Genomic DNA, 14844 nt, shown 5'->3' on the forward strand with positions numbered 1-14844 from the left:
GGAAGAATCCGTCTTTCCAGATAGCGTTGAATGCATCGCTTAGGGCCCTTTATCCACCAAGGGGAGATGTCGGAGCGGAGCTTAAAAAAATTGACGTCCCTGCGTGAACTTGAAAGAGAGACAAAATTCAATTCGTGCCCGCACCGATGAATGAAATGTTTGATTCGTTTCCCTCGTCATTCGTTCTCCCGACACAGCGCATTCTGGTTCGCACATGTTCGGTTTCAGCAGCAAACTGAATTTTGTTTCTATGTTAGCTATGAGAGGGATTATTGAGCAAAAGTGCACCAGATATGGATTACGCAGTGCACTTATGCTCGAAAATGCAGAAGATGCTAACTTCTGCCTTCAAACTGTCCACATAATAACAAGTGAATGTTTTGGTTGGTGAAGGAAATTTATGTTTCCTCTGCACTCAAGCATTCGATTCTGTTTGAAATTTCAGTCAGTTGGAAAGTTAATGAATACAAGTAAATACAAGCAGAAATAGGCAACTGATTTTGAAATTTCGTAGCACTGTGCCGGAGCATCAGGTATTCCATTCTGTCGGGGTCGTCGGTTTATCCGCGGGCGCTACTGAGGGCAGCGGCGAGTTTTATTCCCGTGAAGGATGTAACCCTAGGGGCAGATCACTCTAAGAATGTATAACAAATTTGCATCAAATTGAAAAAAATGCATTTAATTTCCATTTTTGCATCAGCTTTGCACTGCCTCGCAAAAAAGTTGGTTTAACAAACGTCCTACGCTGATCCACTTTGTTTGACGTTTTGTTAAATGTGGGGCTAGTTTTTCTGTAGGGTTTTGACGTCTTACACGCAACGCAAACAACATTGCATGCAACGCAAAAACATTGCACGCAACGCAAAAACATTGCACGCAACGCAAAATACATTATGAATTTCTATTTTTATAAAAATAAATGCATTTAATTTCGCTGATTTCTAAAAATGCATCACAAGTGATCTGCCCCTAGGTGTAACCCGTCAGAGTAACAATTTACCACTGGGGCAAAATATACCATTTTTTGTTTATACACTCCGTAGAGTGTATTTGTTTACGCAACATTATGCTTATCACCGCTGTTCCGTGCGTTCACATTTGGTTGTAAATTTTTGTTCATTTTCGCGTTTGTTATGGGTGTAGTAAGTTTTGTTGAATGTTTATTAATAACATAGGGCTTGGGTGGGTCACCGCTCTCCTCTCGCTGCAAAAAATTTCGGACTGGTGTACCATAGCGAAGACAGGTATGCGGTGGTGCGGGTTTTTGGATTTGTTTGGTTGTTTGGGTCGAGTGCGGAAGGCGGCAATCGAAAAGAGTAGACAGTGATGAACCACGGCATCGAACAGACGTCCAAATTAGATTATCCTTTTTCGGGACAGTTTCCCGCCACCATAACCAGTACGGTATAGTGTGCGTGTGCGATAGTAAAAATCCCCTTTGGAAAGTGCCGACTCGTGGTTCCATGGTTTATAGCTAACCGTAAAGAAGCATTCTCGCGTCCCCCGCTAAAACTCAAGGAACCGAACACCAACACATCGTTCTCATTATAGAGGATAAGTCGAACGAGCCTAGCTCTCCTCTATAGTAAATTGCCAAGGAGATCGAAGCAGGGCGGATAAAGGTTCCCTCTGGGAAGATCACTGTGGTGGCTTCCGGAATCACTTGCGGCGAGCAAATCGATCCGCAGATCGTTCGCAAATGTCCCTTCCAACAAAGAAGCCAAGTTCACCTCCCTAGCTAAACGCAAATGACCGCTGCCGGAGCAGCCAACGACATACCGGAGAACTCGGCCGTTGTAGTCCCAGCTGGTCGGACGAAACCGCCTGTTGGGTAACTCGCTACAACATTCAACGAATAAAATTTTTGTGCACCCCCTGCCGTTACCAAACGTTACCACGAACTTTCCCCGTGTATAACCTACCTTTATTATTCTGGTTGCAGTTGAAAATCGAAATAGTGAACTTGCGCCTTTCGATTTTTCTCCTATTTACAGCGTGCGGAACTAAAGCGCAACTGGTGTAGATGATGCGCAAGTTGATTCTCTAACATGTACACAAGATGCGATTTAGTTGCCCACTCTGCAAATAGAGAAAAAACGAAAGGCGCAAGTCAGTTCTTCGATTTTCAACTGCTACCAGAATATAGGAATTACACACTTGAACTTGAACAACCAAACAAAGTACACGCGTTTTTTTTCTATTCCCTGTGCGGTGATATCTATTGTTCACTCGTTTCCTCAGAGTGAGGTTTGAATTATTTTTTGGACATCGTTGTTCCAGCCAGATCTACCGACATTGCCATTCACGAGATTCGGTATCTGTCTCATCATGAAGCTATCAAGATCGCCTTCACCGCCTATTTCCCGCCTTTCCACCCGCAGCACTGGGTCAACAGCAGCTGCAGTAAAGTGGAGTCCTGCGAAGGAATAAAAGTCGGTAAATTTATATTTGTTTGTTTACATTTTTGTTAAAGACGCTGAATCCCTCTGGATAAAGACTCGCCGTCTCTATCTTTTTCTTATTATTTCTCTGGCGGTGTTATTCCAATTGAGCACGAGACCTGTCAAAAGCACTCAATCCGAAGAAAATCGCTTCGAATTCTTCTGGAACGAGGGTCATTGACAGGTCTCGTGCTCGATTGGAATGACACTGATAGATAAATAGTAAACAAACGATAGACGTGTCGTGTCTTTATCCAGAAGGATTCAGCGTCGTTAATTTTTGTTTTGCGAGGCATGCGTTAGTGACACTTGATGTGAAGAGCTGGGATGCTCTCGTTACACCGGCTTAGCCTACCGGTGGGTCTGTACCGGATCTTGGAAAGCTACTTCCAGAACGAGACCGATGCCGGTTAGAAAAGGGTTCCGATTACTTCTGGAGTCCCGCAGGGCTCGATTCTAGGCCCGGTGCTATGGAACCTCATGTATGACGGGGTTCTGAGACAAGTTCCCTCCTGGGGTCAAGATCGTCGGATTTGCCGATGACGTAACCTTGGAGGTCTATGGGGAGTCAATCCCTGAGGTAGAACTAACTGCAGAACACGCGATCAACACGGTGGAGGAATGGATGAGCGCGAGAGGCCTGGAGCTCGCTCAGCATAAGACGGAGGTAGTTATCATCAACAACCGCAAGTCGGCACAACATGCAGTTATCCATGTGGGAGAAGTCGACACCTCACAGCGGATTCTGAAGTTTCTCGGAGTCATTATAGACGACAAGCTGACCTTCGGCAGCCACGTCGACCATACATACAAGAGAGCGTCGACTGCTGTTGCGGCACTATCGAAGATGATGTCCAACAGCTTAAAGGTGTGCGCCAGTAGACGTAGGCTACTGGCAGGCGTTGCCGTATCTATCCTCAGGTATGGCGGCCCGTCGTGGTCAAGAGCACTGAGGGTAACCAGTTACCTACGGAAACTGGAGAGCACCTACCACGTGATGCGTCTCAGAGTGATATCTGCTTACCGCACGGTATTACACGGTGCATCCTGCGTGATAGCGAGCATCATGCCAGTCGGGCTGGTCATCCGGGAACGCGAGGAGTGCTTCGAGCTACGTGGAGCTAGAGGAGCCCGCGAGCGCACCAGGGTGACCTCGGTCGCCAGATGGCAGGGTGAGTGGGATAACTCCTCGAAAGGCAGGTGGACCCACCAGCTGATACCTAACATATCGAGCTGGGTGGGCAGACCCCATGGGGAAGTTCACTTCCATCTGACACAATTCCTGTCAGGCCATGACTGCTTCCGACAGTACCTCCACAGGTTCGGGCACGCGGAGGTCCCCGTCTGCCCTGACTGCTTAGGTGTCGACGAAACAGCCGAGCACATACTTTTCGCAATGCTTGTCGTCTGCGGCTGGGACGAAACCCCTGATACCCTTATTCAGCGGATGTGTCAATCGGTGGAGAAGTGGAACGCAGTCTCGGCTGCTACCACCCAGATTGCCTGTAGGCTACAGGTAATTTGGCGAACCGAGCAACAGACGACGGGCACGACTAACTAGTGATTGGTTAGTTGGAGCGAAAAAGGCCGAGCGCAAAAAAGTGAGTGAATGGTCTGTCCATGCTGAGGCAGGTTTGGCGTAGCGACTGGCAACCGTGTAAGGGGTAAACCCAGCCACCCCGAAGCAAGGCAGAAGAGCGAGTGTATAGGCGTATATGTGGACTGCCTCATGCCAAGATGGGTGGGTCGTAGCGTATTATGTTGGGACTTAGCTATCGATGCCTCGTGGCGCGGCAGAGGAGCGAAAGGATGAGCATCCAAGTCATCCTCACACGGTATGTTAAGGGTGAGCACAAAAGCCAGCCTCACATGGTATGGTAGAAGTGGTGCCTAAGAAAAATGTCCTACATGGGATGCCAGGGGGAGCGACAGGGGTGCAATAGAGTGGTATGATTGAGAGTGAATCAAGGTGTGACAGAGAGAGCACCCAAGTAAGCCCCATACAGGACGTATGAACGCGTGAGCGAGAGTGAATGAGTACATCAAATACAGCCATCCCCCTTAGAAGTAATACCGAGCCCAACGGAGTTTAGTCGGTATCAATGGCTGCGTCACCATTAGAGCCCGACACACCCCCAGTACACCCCGTGTGGTAGCTTGGCATCTACTAATAGCACGTGTACTGGGTTAGTACGTAAATGTATGCTCCATTGTAAAAAAAAGGCAAATAAGAACCTAAGTAGTGGAGAAACCCGCTACTTACAAGGATTTGTTGTAGGCGGCAGTGGAGTCGGCCGTCAAGGTGGTCGGAGGGGTTTGTAGTCTGTTTTTGCGCTGGACGAAGGCAGCAATCAGAGCTTTGTCGGTGGATAGGGATTCGAAGTGGTATTCTATCCTGCCCGCGATTTCATCGTGGTCGGTGAAGGTAGTGTTGTTAATGGCTAGGCAGTAGCGGCTTTGCCGGCGTTTTCCGCTAAGCGCGAGTCTCATTTTTGTGCCTCCCCTGAAGTCTCATTTTTGTGCCTCCCCTCACCGGCAAGTAGTAGGAAGAACGTTTTTAAAATGTTTTTTGGTTGCTTTCTCTGCTTCTGTGCGCGTGGGACCAAGATTCACACTAAAGAGCCTCTTTATTTCTACTCTTTGATGCGTGCAGCCATCGAGTGGAATGCACGCAGGGGAGCCACACACATCGGAGTGAAGAGGTTTATTGTGAAAGAGAAGAGCGGTGGTTCTATTCTATTCTAACCCTTACACAGCCAGTATTGAAAAGCATCCTGGAAAACACTGCAGTTAGTCTGAAGTGTTTTTCTTGTCAATATTAATATTTGAAGCATATTTTCATATGTCGCAAATATTAAAACGGCCAGGCCTACTGTGCAGAGTTGGGTTTTGAAGTTGTTTCAAAATAAGACGGCAATTAAATTATTCATTTAATGAATAATTTAATTGACGAATTGTTTTGAATCTTAAAGGAGGAAGAAACGAGGACAACCGTACCGACCGTTTCAGTTTAAAGGGAATATAATAAATCGTTGGGAGTGACTTGGCTAAGAAGGTTAATGTCACTCCGTTGGTCCTTTGGGATGGGACAGAGGTATTTACACCTTGCCCTGGCTAATAAGCCTAAGTTAAAGCGCCTTTACTCGCTTAGTGAAAGAGAAGAGCGGTGGTTCGCCTGAAAAGTGCAAAGAGCGTTTTTAATTCCTCTTCTTATTTACTCTGAGGTGCATTACATCCCTGGCTTTTGGACCCTATTCTCTCTGTCGCGTCACTTAGTGACTAGAAGAAAATTTCCTTCTAGTCACTAGGTGACGTGACTGTGAGAATAGCGCTCAATAGCCCCAAACTCAGATTTACAGCGCCGAGCAGAGAGAAGGGAACTCGAAGCTCATACAGGGACCAGAGGAAGTTACCCTTTCACAAGAGGTAGGTCTTCTTGCAGAAGACGTGGTTCTAAATACATAACAAAGGACTTGTGATGCGTACTACAAAGACCAGCAGACTTTTTTCGATGTGCCAATTTCATATCAAGTTTTCCAGATTTATTACGTTCACGGCTCGTTATAAAAACTCAACTTAATCTTAGTGTGTGTGATTCCTGCTTTGTATTTTTGCATTGGCGTATAAAATGCTGTGCTTAAAAACTACTGGCTTGTGTGACAGACTGTTTTATTGATCACTTCCGCGGGTACATATTACAAAACTGTCCACCACATAGGGAGGATTACGTACACACTATCTAGGACTTTTCTGCGAGTGCAATTATTAATCAGCTTATCAGTAGTTTGTTCACGGAAAAAATAAATCAAAATAGTAAATCAGCATTACATGTCCTAAATAAAGATTTTGAGTACGAGCGCATTATTCGAAGAACCTGGTGCGCGATTAGCTGATATCCTACCCTATCTAAACGCCACGATTGCTCAAGTCTTTGACCTTATAAATTCGCACCAACCAGTGTTCGGTGGTGTACGCCTCCTCGAGCACATCCAGTTCGAAGTCTTTGTTGCCGATCTCTGCGCCACGCACCCGATCGTACCCTGGGGCCTTACCACCTTCGGTGTACACTTGACCGAACCGGTAGTAGCACATTTTGTACATCAGACAATTGAGTAGCGTCGGAGATCCTTCCTTGTCGATACGGAAATCTCCGCTGGAGGCGTAGTAATCGGTTTCCTTGATGTGCGCTCCCCGATCCGTGCTGCCACCGATGCGGACCATCCACAGGAATTTGTTTATGTCTGTTAGAGAGTGGGAGAAAAGGGTTATTTTTGCTAAATCTTTATTCAAGTTTACTTACCATCCGATGAGTAACCGGTCAACCCTCCGAAGATTACCAGGACGTAATCCACGTCCAACTCTTTCATTATATCGTACGCCTTATCCTCGGTGGAAGCCATTGCCTGACCGACCCGCGAGATGTGCGTGTTGTTCCACGTATTGTTGTCGACTAAAATTGTGCGGTTTGCCATGGCCGTTATCTGATAGCCGTAGTCCCACCAGGACATGACGCGAGCGTCCTGCCAAAAAACAGTTAATTTCGAAAGACGTACATTAGCAAACGTTGACAAAAAGTAATGTATGAGTGCAGTGGAAAATAACGCTCAGCGATCAAAGTGCTATTGATCATGGAGACATTTTCGGTCGGACTAATGCTCCAGCAAACTAGCACAAGATCCAGGAATTCTCGAGGAACTCAACCGGAAATTTGTCAAGGCTGCCGAAGCTAAGCTAGTTGACCGATCTCTCAAACTTAAACTATTGCTCATCATTGCGTTTTGTCGGAAACAGTAGACATGCGCTTCACGCAAATACTCACCTCCGGTGTGTTCATCTTCAGCCAATAGTACGCCTCACGGAAATCGTCGAAAATGATCCGTCCACCGTCGTGGGACCTTGCGCTGAGAACGATACTCGGGGAACTGTACGCCTCCGATGTGACCCAGGTGCAGTGGAAAGTGTACGTGATCAGTAGCAGCGTAATGACCCCGACGAACGCAATCGCAATTTCGCTCTTCATCGGCGATTGTTGTTCGTATTTTTTGGCTTTCTTCGTTTCCGCTGTCTTACCGCCGGAACCACTACTGCCGCTTCCAGTGTCAACATTGCGGATGTATTTGCTCAACAGATGAGAAATTGCAATCCCGGATAGGACGCACATTACAGGAGCTAGAACAAGCATCAGACGCACCATGACGCCCTGTGGAAGGAAAGTTTGTAATTTGTGACAGCGTTTCGTTGCTTAATTGATACATACCGCGAAATAGATCGAGGTGACCCCATACAGGATGATGAAAATGTTGGCGTCGGAAAGTTTCGAAAAACAAAAGTACAGCCCGGCCGGAAACAGGAACACCAAAATCTGAAGATCGAAGTAGAACGATGACCACGATGTCGGCTGGTGCTCCGATACGGAGGCAATAATTGGAATGTGATTCTTAGCGTACGACGGATCCAGTAGCGAGTAGAATCGTCCGGTCCAGGGCGAAATTTTTCCGGTAAGCGTTAGAATCACACTTACCAGCGCCGTCACCGAGGCAATCGTTACCACCAGTGCATTGAACAAGATTTCAAAGTGTTCCTTCGGAACGCGGGACCGGACGTAATCAACGAATGAATGCAACTGGCACAGTCCAAAAACGCCAAACGCAAGCATATGCTCCGAACTTTGAACCGGCTGGAATCCGACAAAGGAAATCTGCATCGACAGTATCGTTCCAATAGTGTACAAAGTACTGTACGCGATATAAACTCGGTGCGTAAACCGACCAGTAGCCATCAGGGCTAACACGTGCAGCGGGATCAGATTGATCAAAAATACGTAACCTCCCCATGAGGATACCATGTAGAAGTACGCCAAAGCGGACATTGTCGCCCAGAAAATAGCTCCAGTTTTGACGGCTTTGATCCAGGTGTAGTAAGTTAACAACATACAGAAGATAGCGATGCCTTCGTTGTCATACGAGCCGGCAACCGAGCGAGAAATATATCCCGGAACAATCGAGATCATGGCGGCTGCCACCAACCCGGCACCAGTACTGTGAATTTCCTTCGTCAGCAGATACGTCACGATGGTGGTCAACGACGAGAAGAACGGTGCCAAAAACACGCAAACATTTCGAATATCTACCGTAATATTCAGCAGCCAGAGTATCCTGTAAAGCGTGGCCGACGTAACCATCAAGCCAGGATAGATAGTACCGCCAATGATGCGCCCCAGCGGATACCAGGCTCGTTCATCGAACCAATTATGAAAATTGTAGAACCCTTGCTCGGCCAGAAACTTTGTGGTTCGGTAGTTAAAGTACGGATCAAACTCGTGAATTACACTTTCGAACCGCAGCACCGAGAAGAGGCGGGTCGAGAATGCTGAAAATCGACAAAAAAAATCTTATAAACAAATTCTGTTTCTAGCGAACCGTAACTTACACAGAATGGCAGCCGTGGTAAGAATTCCGAGCTTGACCAGACTCTCCTGCTTTTCCAGATTCAACCGGAACTTGGAAACATGCTCCATTTTGATGACCAAGATGTTATTCCTCTGTCGATGTTACAATTTTCTCACCGGTTCTCGGGTGAAAATGACTAGAACCGCAGTACGTGTAGAATACAGACGCCCCTTCCCCTAGCAGACCAAACGCAGTAAAATGTCGCTTCGATAAGTCCAATTTCAACCAAAACAGTACAATTTTTTTCGCTATTCCATTTTGAATCAACCAATGGTTACCTGAGAATTGGACAAAAAGCAATTTTAGCCGTAGGTATAGGATTTTAACAATGCAAAAATGGCAATAATACCGGAAAAAAGCCGGCGTTCTTTTCTTTTTTTGAAACACTCGAACAACCGAGAGAGGAATGGCGTGGCACTTACCAAAAGCGACTGTCATATCTGACATTTTTTCACATAAAAACAGACGCGTGAAACAATCTACAAAAAAACGATTCACTTTAGCGACAACCAGTGCTGAATGGCTGTACTAAAATCGCGCTACCTGTGTTTGAGAAAATCATATTAACCACAAAATAAAAACACAAAATCGCGAAAATTATATTTTTCATAACGCAAGCAACCCCTATTGGCGAATCAAAGCGCGATTGACTCACAGATGGCAAGTATGTAAAAATGATAATGGGAAATTTGACATCCGTCAAACTACGGTGATTTTTTTGGTATTTGCGAAACTTTCTCTAATATCTTCAACATGGAACCCAAAATGGCAAGAAAAACGTTAGGTAAATTATTGAAATCTATCAAAGATATAACTGCAAAAACCTGACGTTACTTAAATAGTTTTCTGTTTTAATAACCGCTGACATTGGTTATTTTTCAGAAAAGAAAAAAAAATGTGTTCCTCACGCGTGCCTGAGCTATTTTAGTGCATCCGAAAGTTTTACCACCTTTTTTAAAATTCCCTATCCAGTGTTTCCTAAATGAAAGCAAAAAAAAAAGTTCTTGATACAATTTATGATGTAATTGAATTAATCCTTCCATTTCCAATAAGGTAGTCTCGTTGAATGATGTTGACATAATTAGGTCCACCAATTTTATCAACACTTTACAAAAGCCCCATACAGAATCATCGTAAGGGACATAAGGTCCGATTATAAAAGTAAAGTTTTTAGAAAAAGCTCTCATTTCTGCTGCAGTCATTCGTACTGTTACTATTTTTCTTTTCTTTTTTTGTCATATGTCTCGTCAAAATTTGGCATACGTTTTAAACCTTTATCCAAAGAAGTTCTACTGATGAAATTTAACCTGGTATTCAAAACTGCAAGGCTCAAAAATCGTTTTATGTATATAAAATAATTAAGAGAAGACAAAAGGCCATACTTGCAAACACCATTGCTGAATAGATCGTGCATTGCATCTCCACTGGGGTTTTCAATCACGTGAAACGAGCTTAACTGATTAAACGCAGAATTACCAGTGATTCCGCTGAATGGAGTTAACGGTAACATCTTCGTCATAATTTTGTCTGTTTCTTAAAGATTCGACATGCTCCTTACAGTCAGTCTGTAGCTGAAGCCTATGTCTACGACAAAATCGACAATAAAAATTTGCACTCGATAGCAATAACAAGGAATGCACTCCTAGGTTGTCACCTTGAAATAAACACGTGACAAATCGAGCTTTGATTTGCTGTTTCCCTTATTTTAAAATAATTCCTTCCGCTTCAATAGATTTAAAAGGTGCAATCAAAGCTTCAACAAGATTGTTTATGCCAGTTTTAGTTATAACACAGATAATAGACGTTTAGGCTCGATTTGAATCGTGTGTAAATACCCGCTGCTGAAATTCCGAATAAATCAGACATCTGAAACATGTTTGGTAAACGTTTGCAGATGGCGCAGTGATCACTACAATGCAGTTAGAGTGCAGCTGTCAAATATGTGTAGCAAACAGTTCCGCAGATGGCAATAGTGAAACACGGGTTTTCAACGTATATCAATTTGAAAGTTTACACAGGTTTTTGAAGAAATTTTGTTCTAGCCTAAACGTCTGTTATCTGTGGTTATAATTACTTTCCTGATCATACCAGCTACAAAAATGTTCACCAGTTTTGATTTGTACTCATCAGGAACTGTTGGAAAGGTGTAGTATATACCACAAATCGAATCCACTTTGTTATGCGAACTCTGCGGATCATTAACCTCAAATTCATCCGCATATATCCAAATAGGTATAACACAGTCTTCTTGGTTGTATTTGGCCTTTACTTTGTTTCACACGCTTCCGTTAATAAAGTGAGCAATATCAGATGATTTCTCCAACGCTTTCGTATGTTCAATTGTTTTACGTAGAACATATTCTGTTTCGAAAAAAGTGCGAATTTGAAACTCAATGGGATTTAAAATCAAACATGATTTCCTACATATTTCATGATCTTGATTCTGATTCAATGTAATTGTTACTGGTGCTTTGAAAATGCCAATGTTTTCAAGATGTTTAAAGAATTTAAAATCGCTATCAATAAAGTCAAAACAATGTTGCAATTGGGAAAAGTATACTTGAAACTGATACTTAGCTTCTGGATTTTCTACAGATATATTGAGGCTCCTAATAGGTTCTACAACCTTAGAACAAAATTGCTGTGTGGGTTTTTGTATGTCTCGTACATCGCGTCCGGCAAAGTTTGCACGTAGGTGCATATCTAATGTGAACTCCAGAGCAGTTTGCTGAATGTGATTTAAATTTTTATCGAAAATTAGATCAATTGTATCTGTGATGCTTACAGTCTTCCTGGTCTTACATGGGGGTTCATCGATTCTTGCAACAATATCGGGCTCACTGTTATCTTTTATCAATTCTGACTCTACAGAATCAAATTAATGATTTTTTAAATGCTTTTTATAATTATATATTTTCGAAAATATTTGTACGCATCGCGGAAACGTACATTAATATAGGAACTCAACAGGTGGTTTATGTATACATTGAACGTGATCGATCAGTTCTTCTGCCGTTCCAAATGTGCGGGTGCATTCTGGGATGCAACACGTTATCATTGTGACTGGCTTCTTAAAAATTGAATAAGCTTATTGATACACAAATAACCTCCGTGATCAGATTATACTCCGTAAACAAATTGTTCGATAAATACCCACACCAACTTGGAAAACTTTGCGACAGGTAGTCCGAAGATTATTTGTAATTTCACCAAAACGTCGACTCCGCGCACAATAGACCTTTCTCGTCAAAATTTTGTATATGATAGGATGCTTCCTTTTTCATTCCCAATTCGTTACTGCCTATTGCCGCGATGATTTGGTACCTCTAACTATTGAAAAAATAAAAAATAGTGCAAGCTGCCCATTTAACCCCATATTCTGAATACCTATCTTGCCTTGCTTCCCCGTATTTTTACACCATTTGGATGAATTTCCTGAGGGGAATACTAAAAGGATGCCAGATCTGCATATATATTAGTAAATCTGCAGATTTTGCATTTTCACTGCAGATCTTTTGCAGATTACAAATATTTAGCAGAACAAAGCCGATGCCAGCCAATTTATACATCTGCTTTCAACATTTTTGATCATTTAAAATATATACATACTACATTTCTATGTCAAATTTATTAAAGATTTTTGTAGCAATCTGCAGACTTTTATATTTTTACTGCAGGCTATTGTTTAAATGGACCTGGCATCACTGATGCTGAAATGATTCATTCATATACCTGTCAAAAACATAGAGCATTGTATGAAAATGTATAACCTCACTTTTCTGACAGTTCAGTGTGCTTGTTTACCTAAAACTTGTTTACATGGACTTTTAAAATTTACATTACTTGAATAATTTTGATGCTCTTTGTTCATACATTGACCAATCGGCGCTGGATGTAATACCCGGTGACATATGGTGAATCGCAAGATCAAGTATTGGGCTATTAAACGATTGCTTTCTGGATGATGGATAAGGATTTGTACACATTTGTTTGTTTGCTCGTGGGTTAAGTCCTAACAAGATGATTACTCATTTTAGGTGGTGAAGTTTACCTGAACTGTATAGGTAACGAATTCGGTCTATGATAAGTTGTTGAAATGATTTTGTTCGTTCAATGCCCATATCGAAGAACGTTTCCATTGGTCAGAATGCCTGCCAGCGTATGATAGCTGCAAACATGAGGACAACAAGGTTATCGCTTTCGAATGGAACAATTATTTATTAATCGTGTTCAAGTTCCATTACAGCAAAAGTTTCGTCGATGATCACATTGTCGTTGATTTAGCCGGCAAATGCAAAACAGTGCTCGGCACTGACGATAAGGAGTTAGAAGGATTTGATAGGAGTGATAAGAATGCAGAGCATTATACATTCTGGAAGAATATCAGGGAGGAGAAATTATATGTAAATTTATATTATATCCCGAGTTGCCATCATTTTGGCACCGCAATAAAGCTATCTTTCATCTGCTGTCTTGTTCAAATTGGTAGGAAATAACTAGGCATGCTTCGGAGATCTGTCTTAACACTCTCTACTTAGCGCAGGATACGCGAAACCGCTGCCAGCTTTCGAAAGAAAATTCTTAGCTGCTGCTACTCTATTAGTCTCTCAATTGAGGACTACAATTTCGGTCGGATAAATTATGCTATGAAAATTGTATTTTCTGGAATTTCATCTGACGAGATCAATTCATTGTGAGGAATTTCGCTGCGTTTCAATATTGCTTGCCTCTGTAGGTGATGCTGTGTGTGGATTCACTTCGGCAGCCCGCTCTTATGTTTTGGCTAATTTTGCTAAAAAGCCTCTAGGTTATACTATGGTCACTTTAAAAACGCCCTGCTATTTAATCTTGTAGCTCTCGGCAAGTCAGTCCTGGCACTCTTCTCGACTATTCCTGGCACTATACCGCTGATGTCGCACTTATTACGGTATTCAAACTTGGCGAGAGCAGCAGTAGTTTCGTCGGAATTGTTCACTCGACACGCAGTAAGTGCAAGGACTCTACTACTTATGCCTGAGCCCCTCGTTGAAACCTTCGTCCTGTCGGAGTGTTAGCTTCGCCCGATACCGGAGCGTATTGCTGAACCGAAGCAGTCTGCTACTGGCGCTGCTTCCTTCGAATCGGAATCGCTGAATATTCCCGTTAGCCGAATGTCCAACGTGGCCGAAGGCAAGCCGATTGCAGTAACTTCACCAGCCGTAGCTGACATTTTAGTCTTTAATCCAAGTCCCTGCCATAATTTAAAAGATTTAATGCTGTTTTATTTAGTTTAATTGTGCATATTGTTTACATCAGACACTCCCCTTAATTCATTGAGTACGTATTTCACTGCCTTTATAATCCTTTTGGAATCATTTACAATAATCCTTTATAATCATTTTATAATAAGTGTATTGCTAGTTAGGACTTTTATATCAGCCGGGCCCTTTTATAATTTGTTATAAAATCATTATCAAAATTCTTCATAATCCATTGTTGCGTTATGTTTATGTACATGGCCAGATAGATAGTTTTTAACTGGGACGGGGCGTATGGATACGAAAAACCTAATGTCAATTGCAGCCAGGGGAAGCTGTCAAATGCAGCCAAAGGGAACCGTCAAATGCTGTCAGAGGGAACTGTCAAATGTAGCCAGTCCATTTAAAATATGTGAGTAAGAAAGAGTGGCTATGCAAGACAAGAGATAAAATGAACAGAAAAAAAAAACAGAAAACATCTATCCACAGGTTCTGTCCCAGGATTTTAATAGAGAACATGAAAATTCGATTTGGCAGTAGGCCTTTTTCAAATGTTTGGTTAGAAATTCCTTACTTCTTCAATGAATCATGTACAAGAAAAGTAAAAATGTTAAATTTAACGGAACAATGTATGATGCCGACATCAAATAAAAATTACAGCTGAGCGAGCTTGTTTGGAAAGAGTTAATATTTGGCAGCGAACCAAACCAAGTTTCT

General features: G+C 42.9%; 1 protein-coding gene across 1 annotated transcript; it reads right to left on the reverse strand.

Annotated features, from left to right (window-relative positions):
* Positions 1-6093: 6093 nt before the first annotated feature.
* Positions 6094-9323, reverse strand: LOC131682576 (dolichyl-diphosphooligosaccharide--protein glycosyltransferase subunit STT3A). The gene is made up of 6 exons (XM_058964162.1): positions 9240-9323; positions 8871-9168; positions 7699-8810; positions 7261-7641; positions 6742-6961; positions 6094-6682 (listed from the first exon to the last, which is right to left on the reverse strand). Exons 2-6 carry the CDS (start codon positions 8956-8958, stop codon positions 6348-6350), a joined length of 2136 nt encoding a protein of 711 aa, XP_058820145.1. The 5' UTR covers positions 8959-9168; positions 9240-9323; the 3' UTR covers positions 6094-6347.
* Positions 9324-14844: the final 5521 nt, after the last annotated feature.

The sequence above is a fragment of the Topomyia yanbarensis genome, chromosome 1 (genome assembly GCF_030247195.1).
Source record: "Topomyia yanbarensis strain Yona2022 chromosome 1, ASM3024719v1, whole genome shotgun sequence".
Classification (NCBI taxonomy): domain Eukaryota; kingdom Metazoa; phylum Arthropoda; class Insecta; order Diptera; family Culicidae; genus Topomyia; species Topomyia yanbarensis.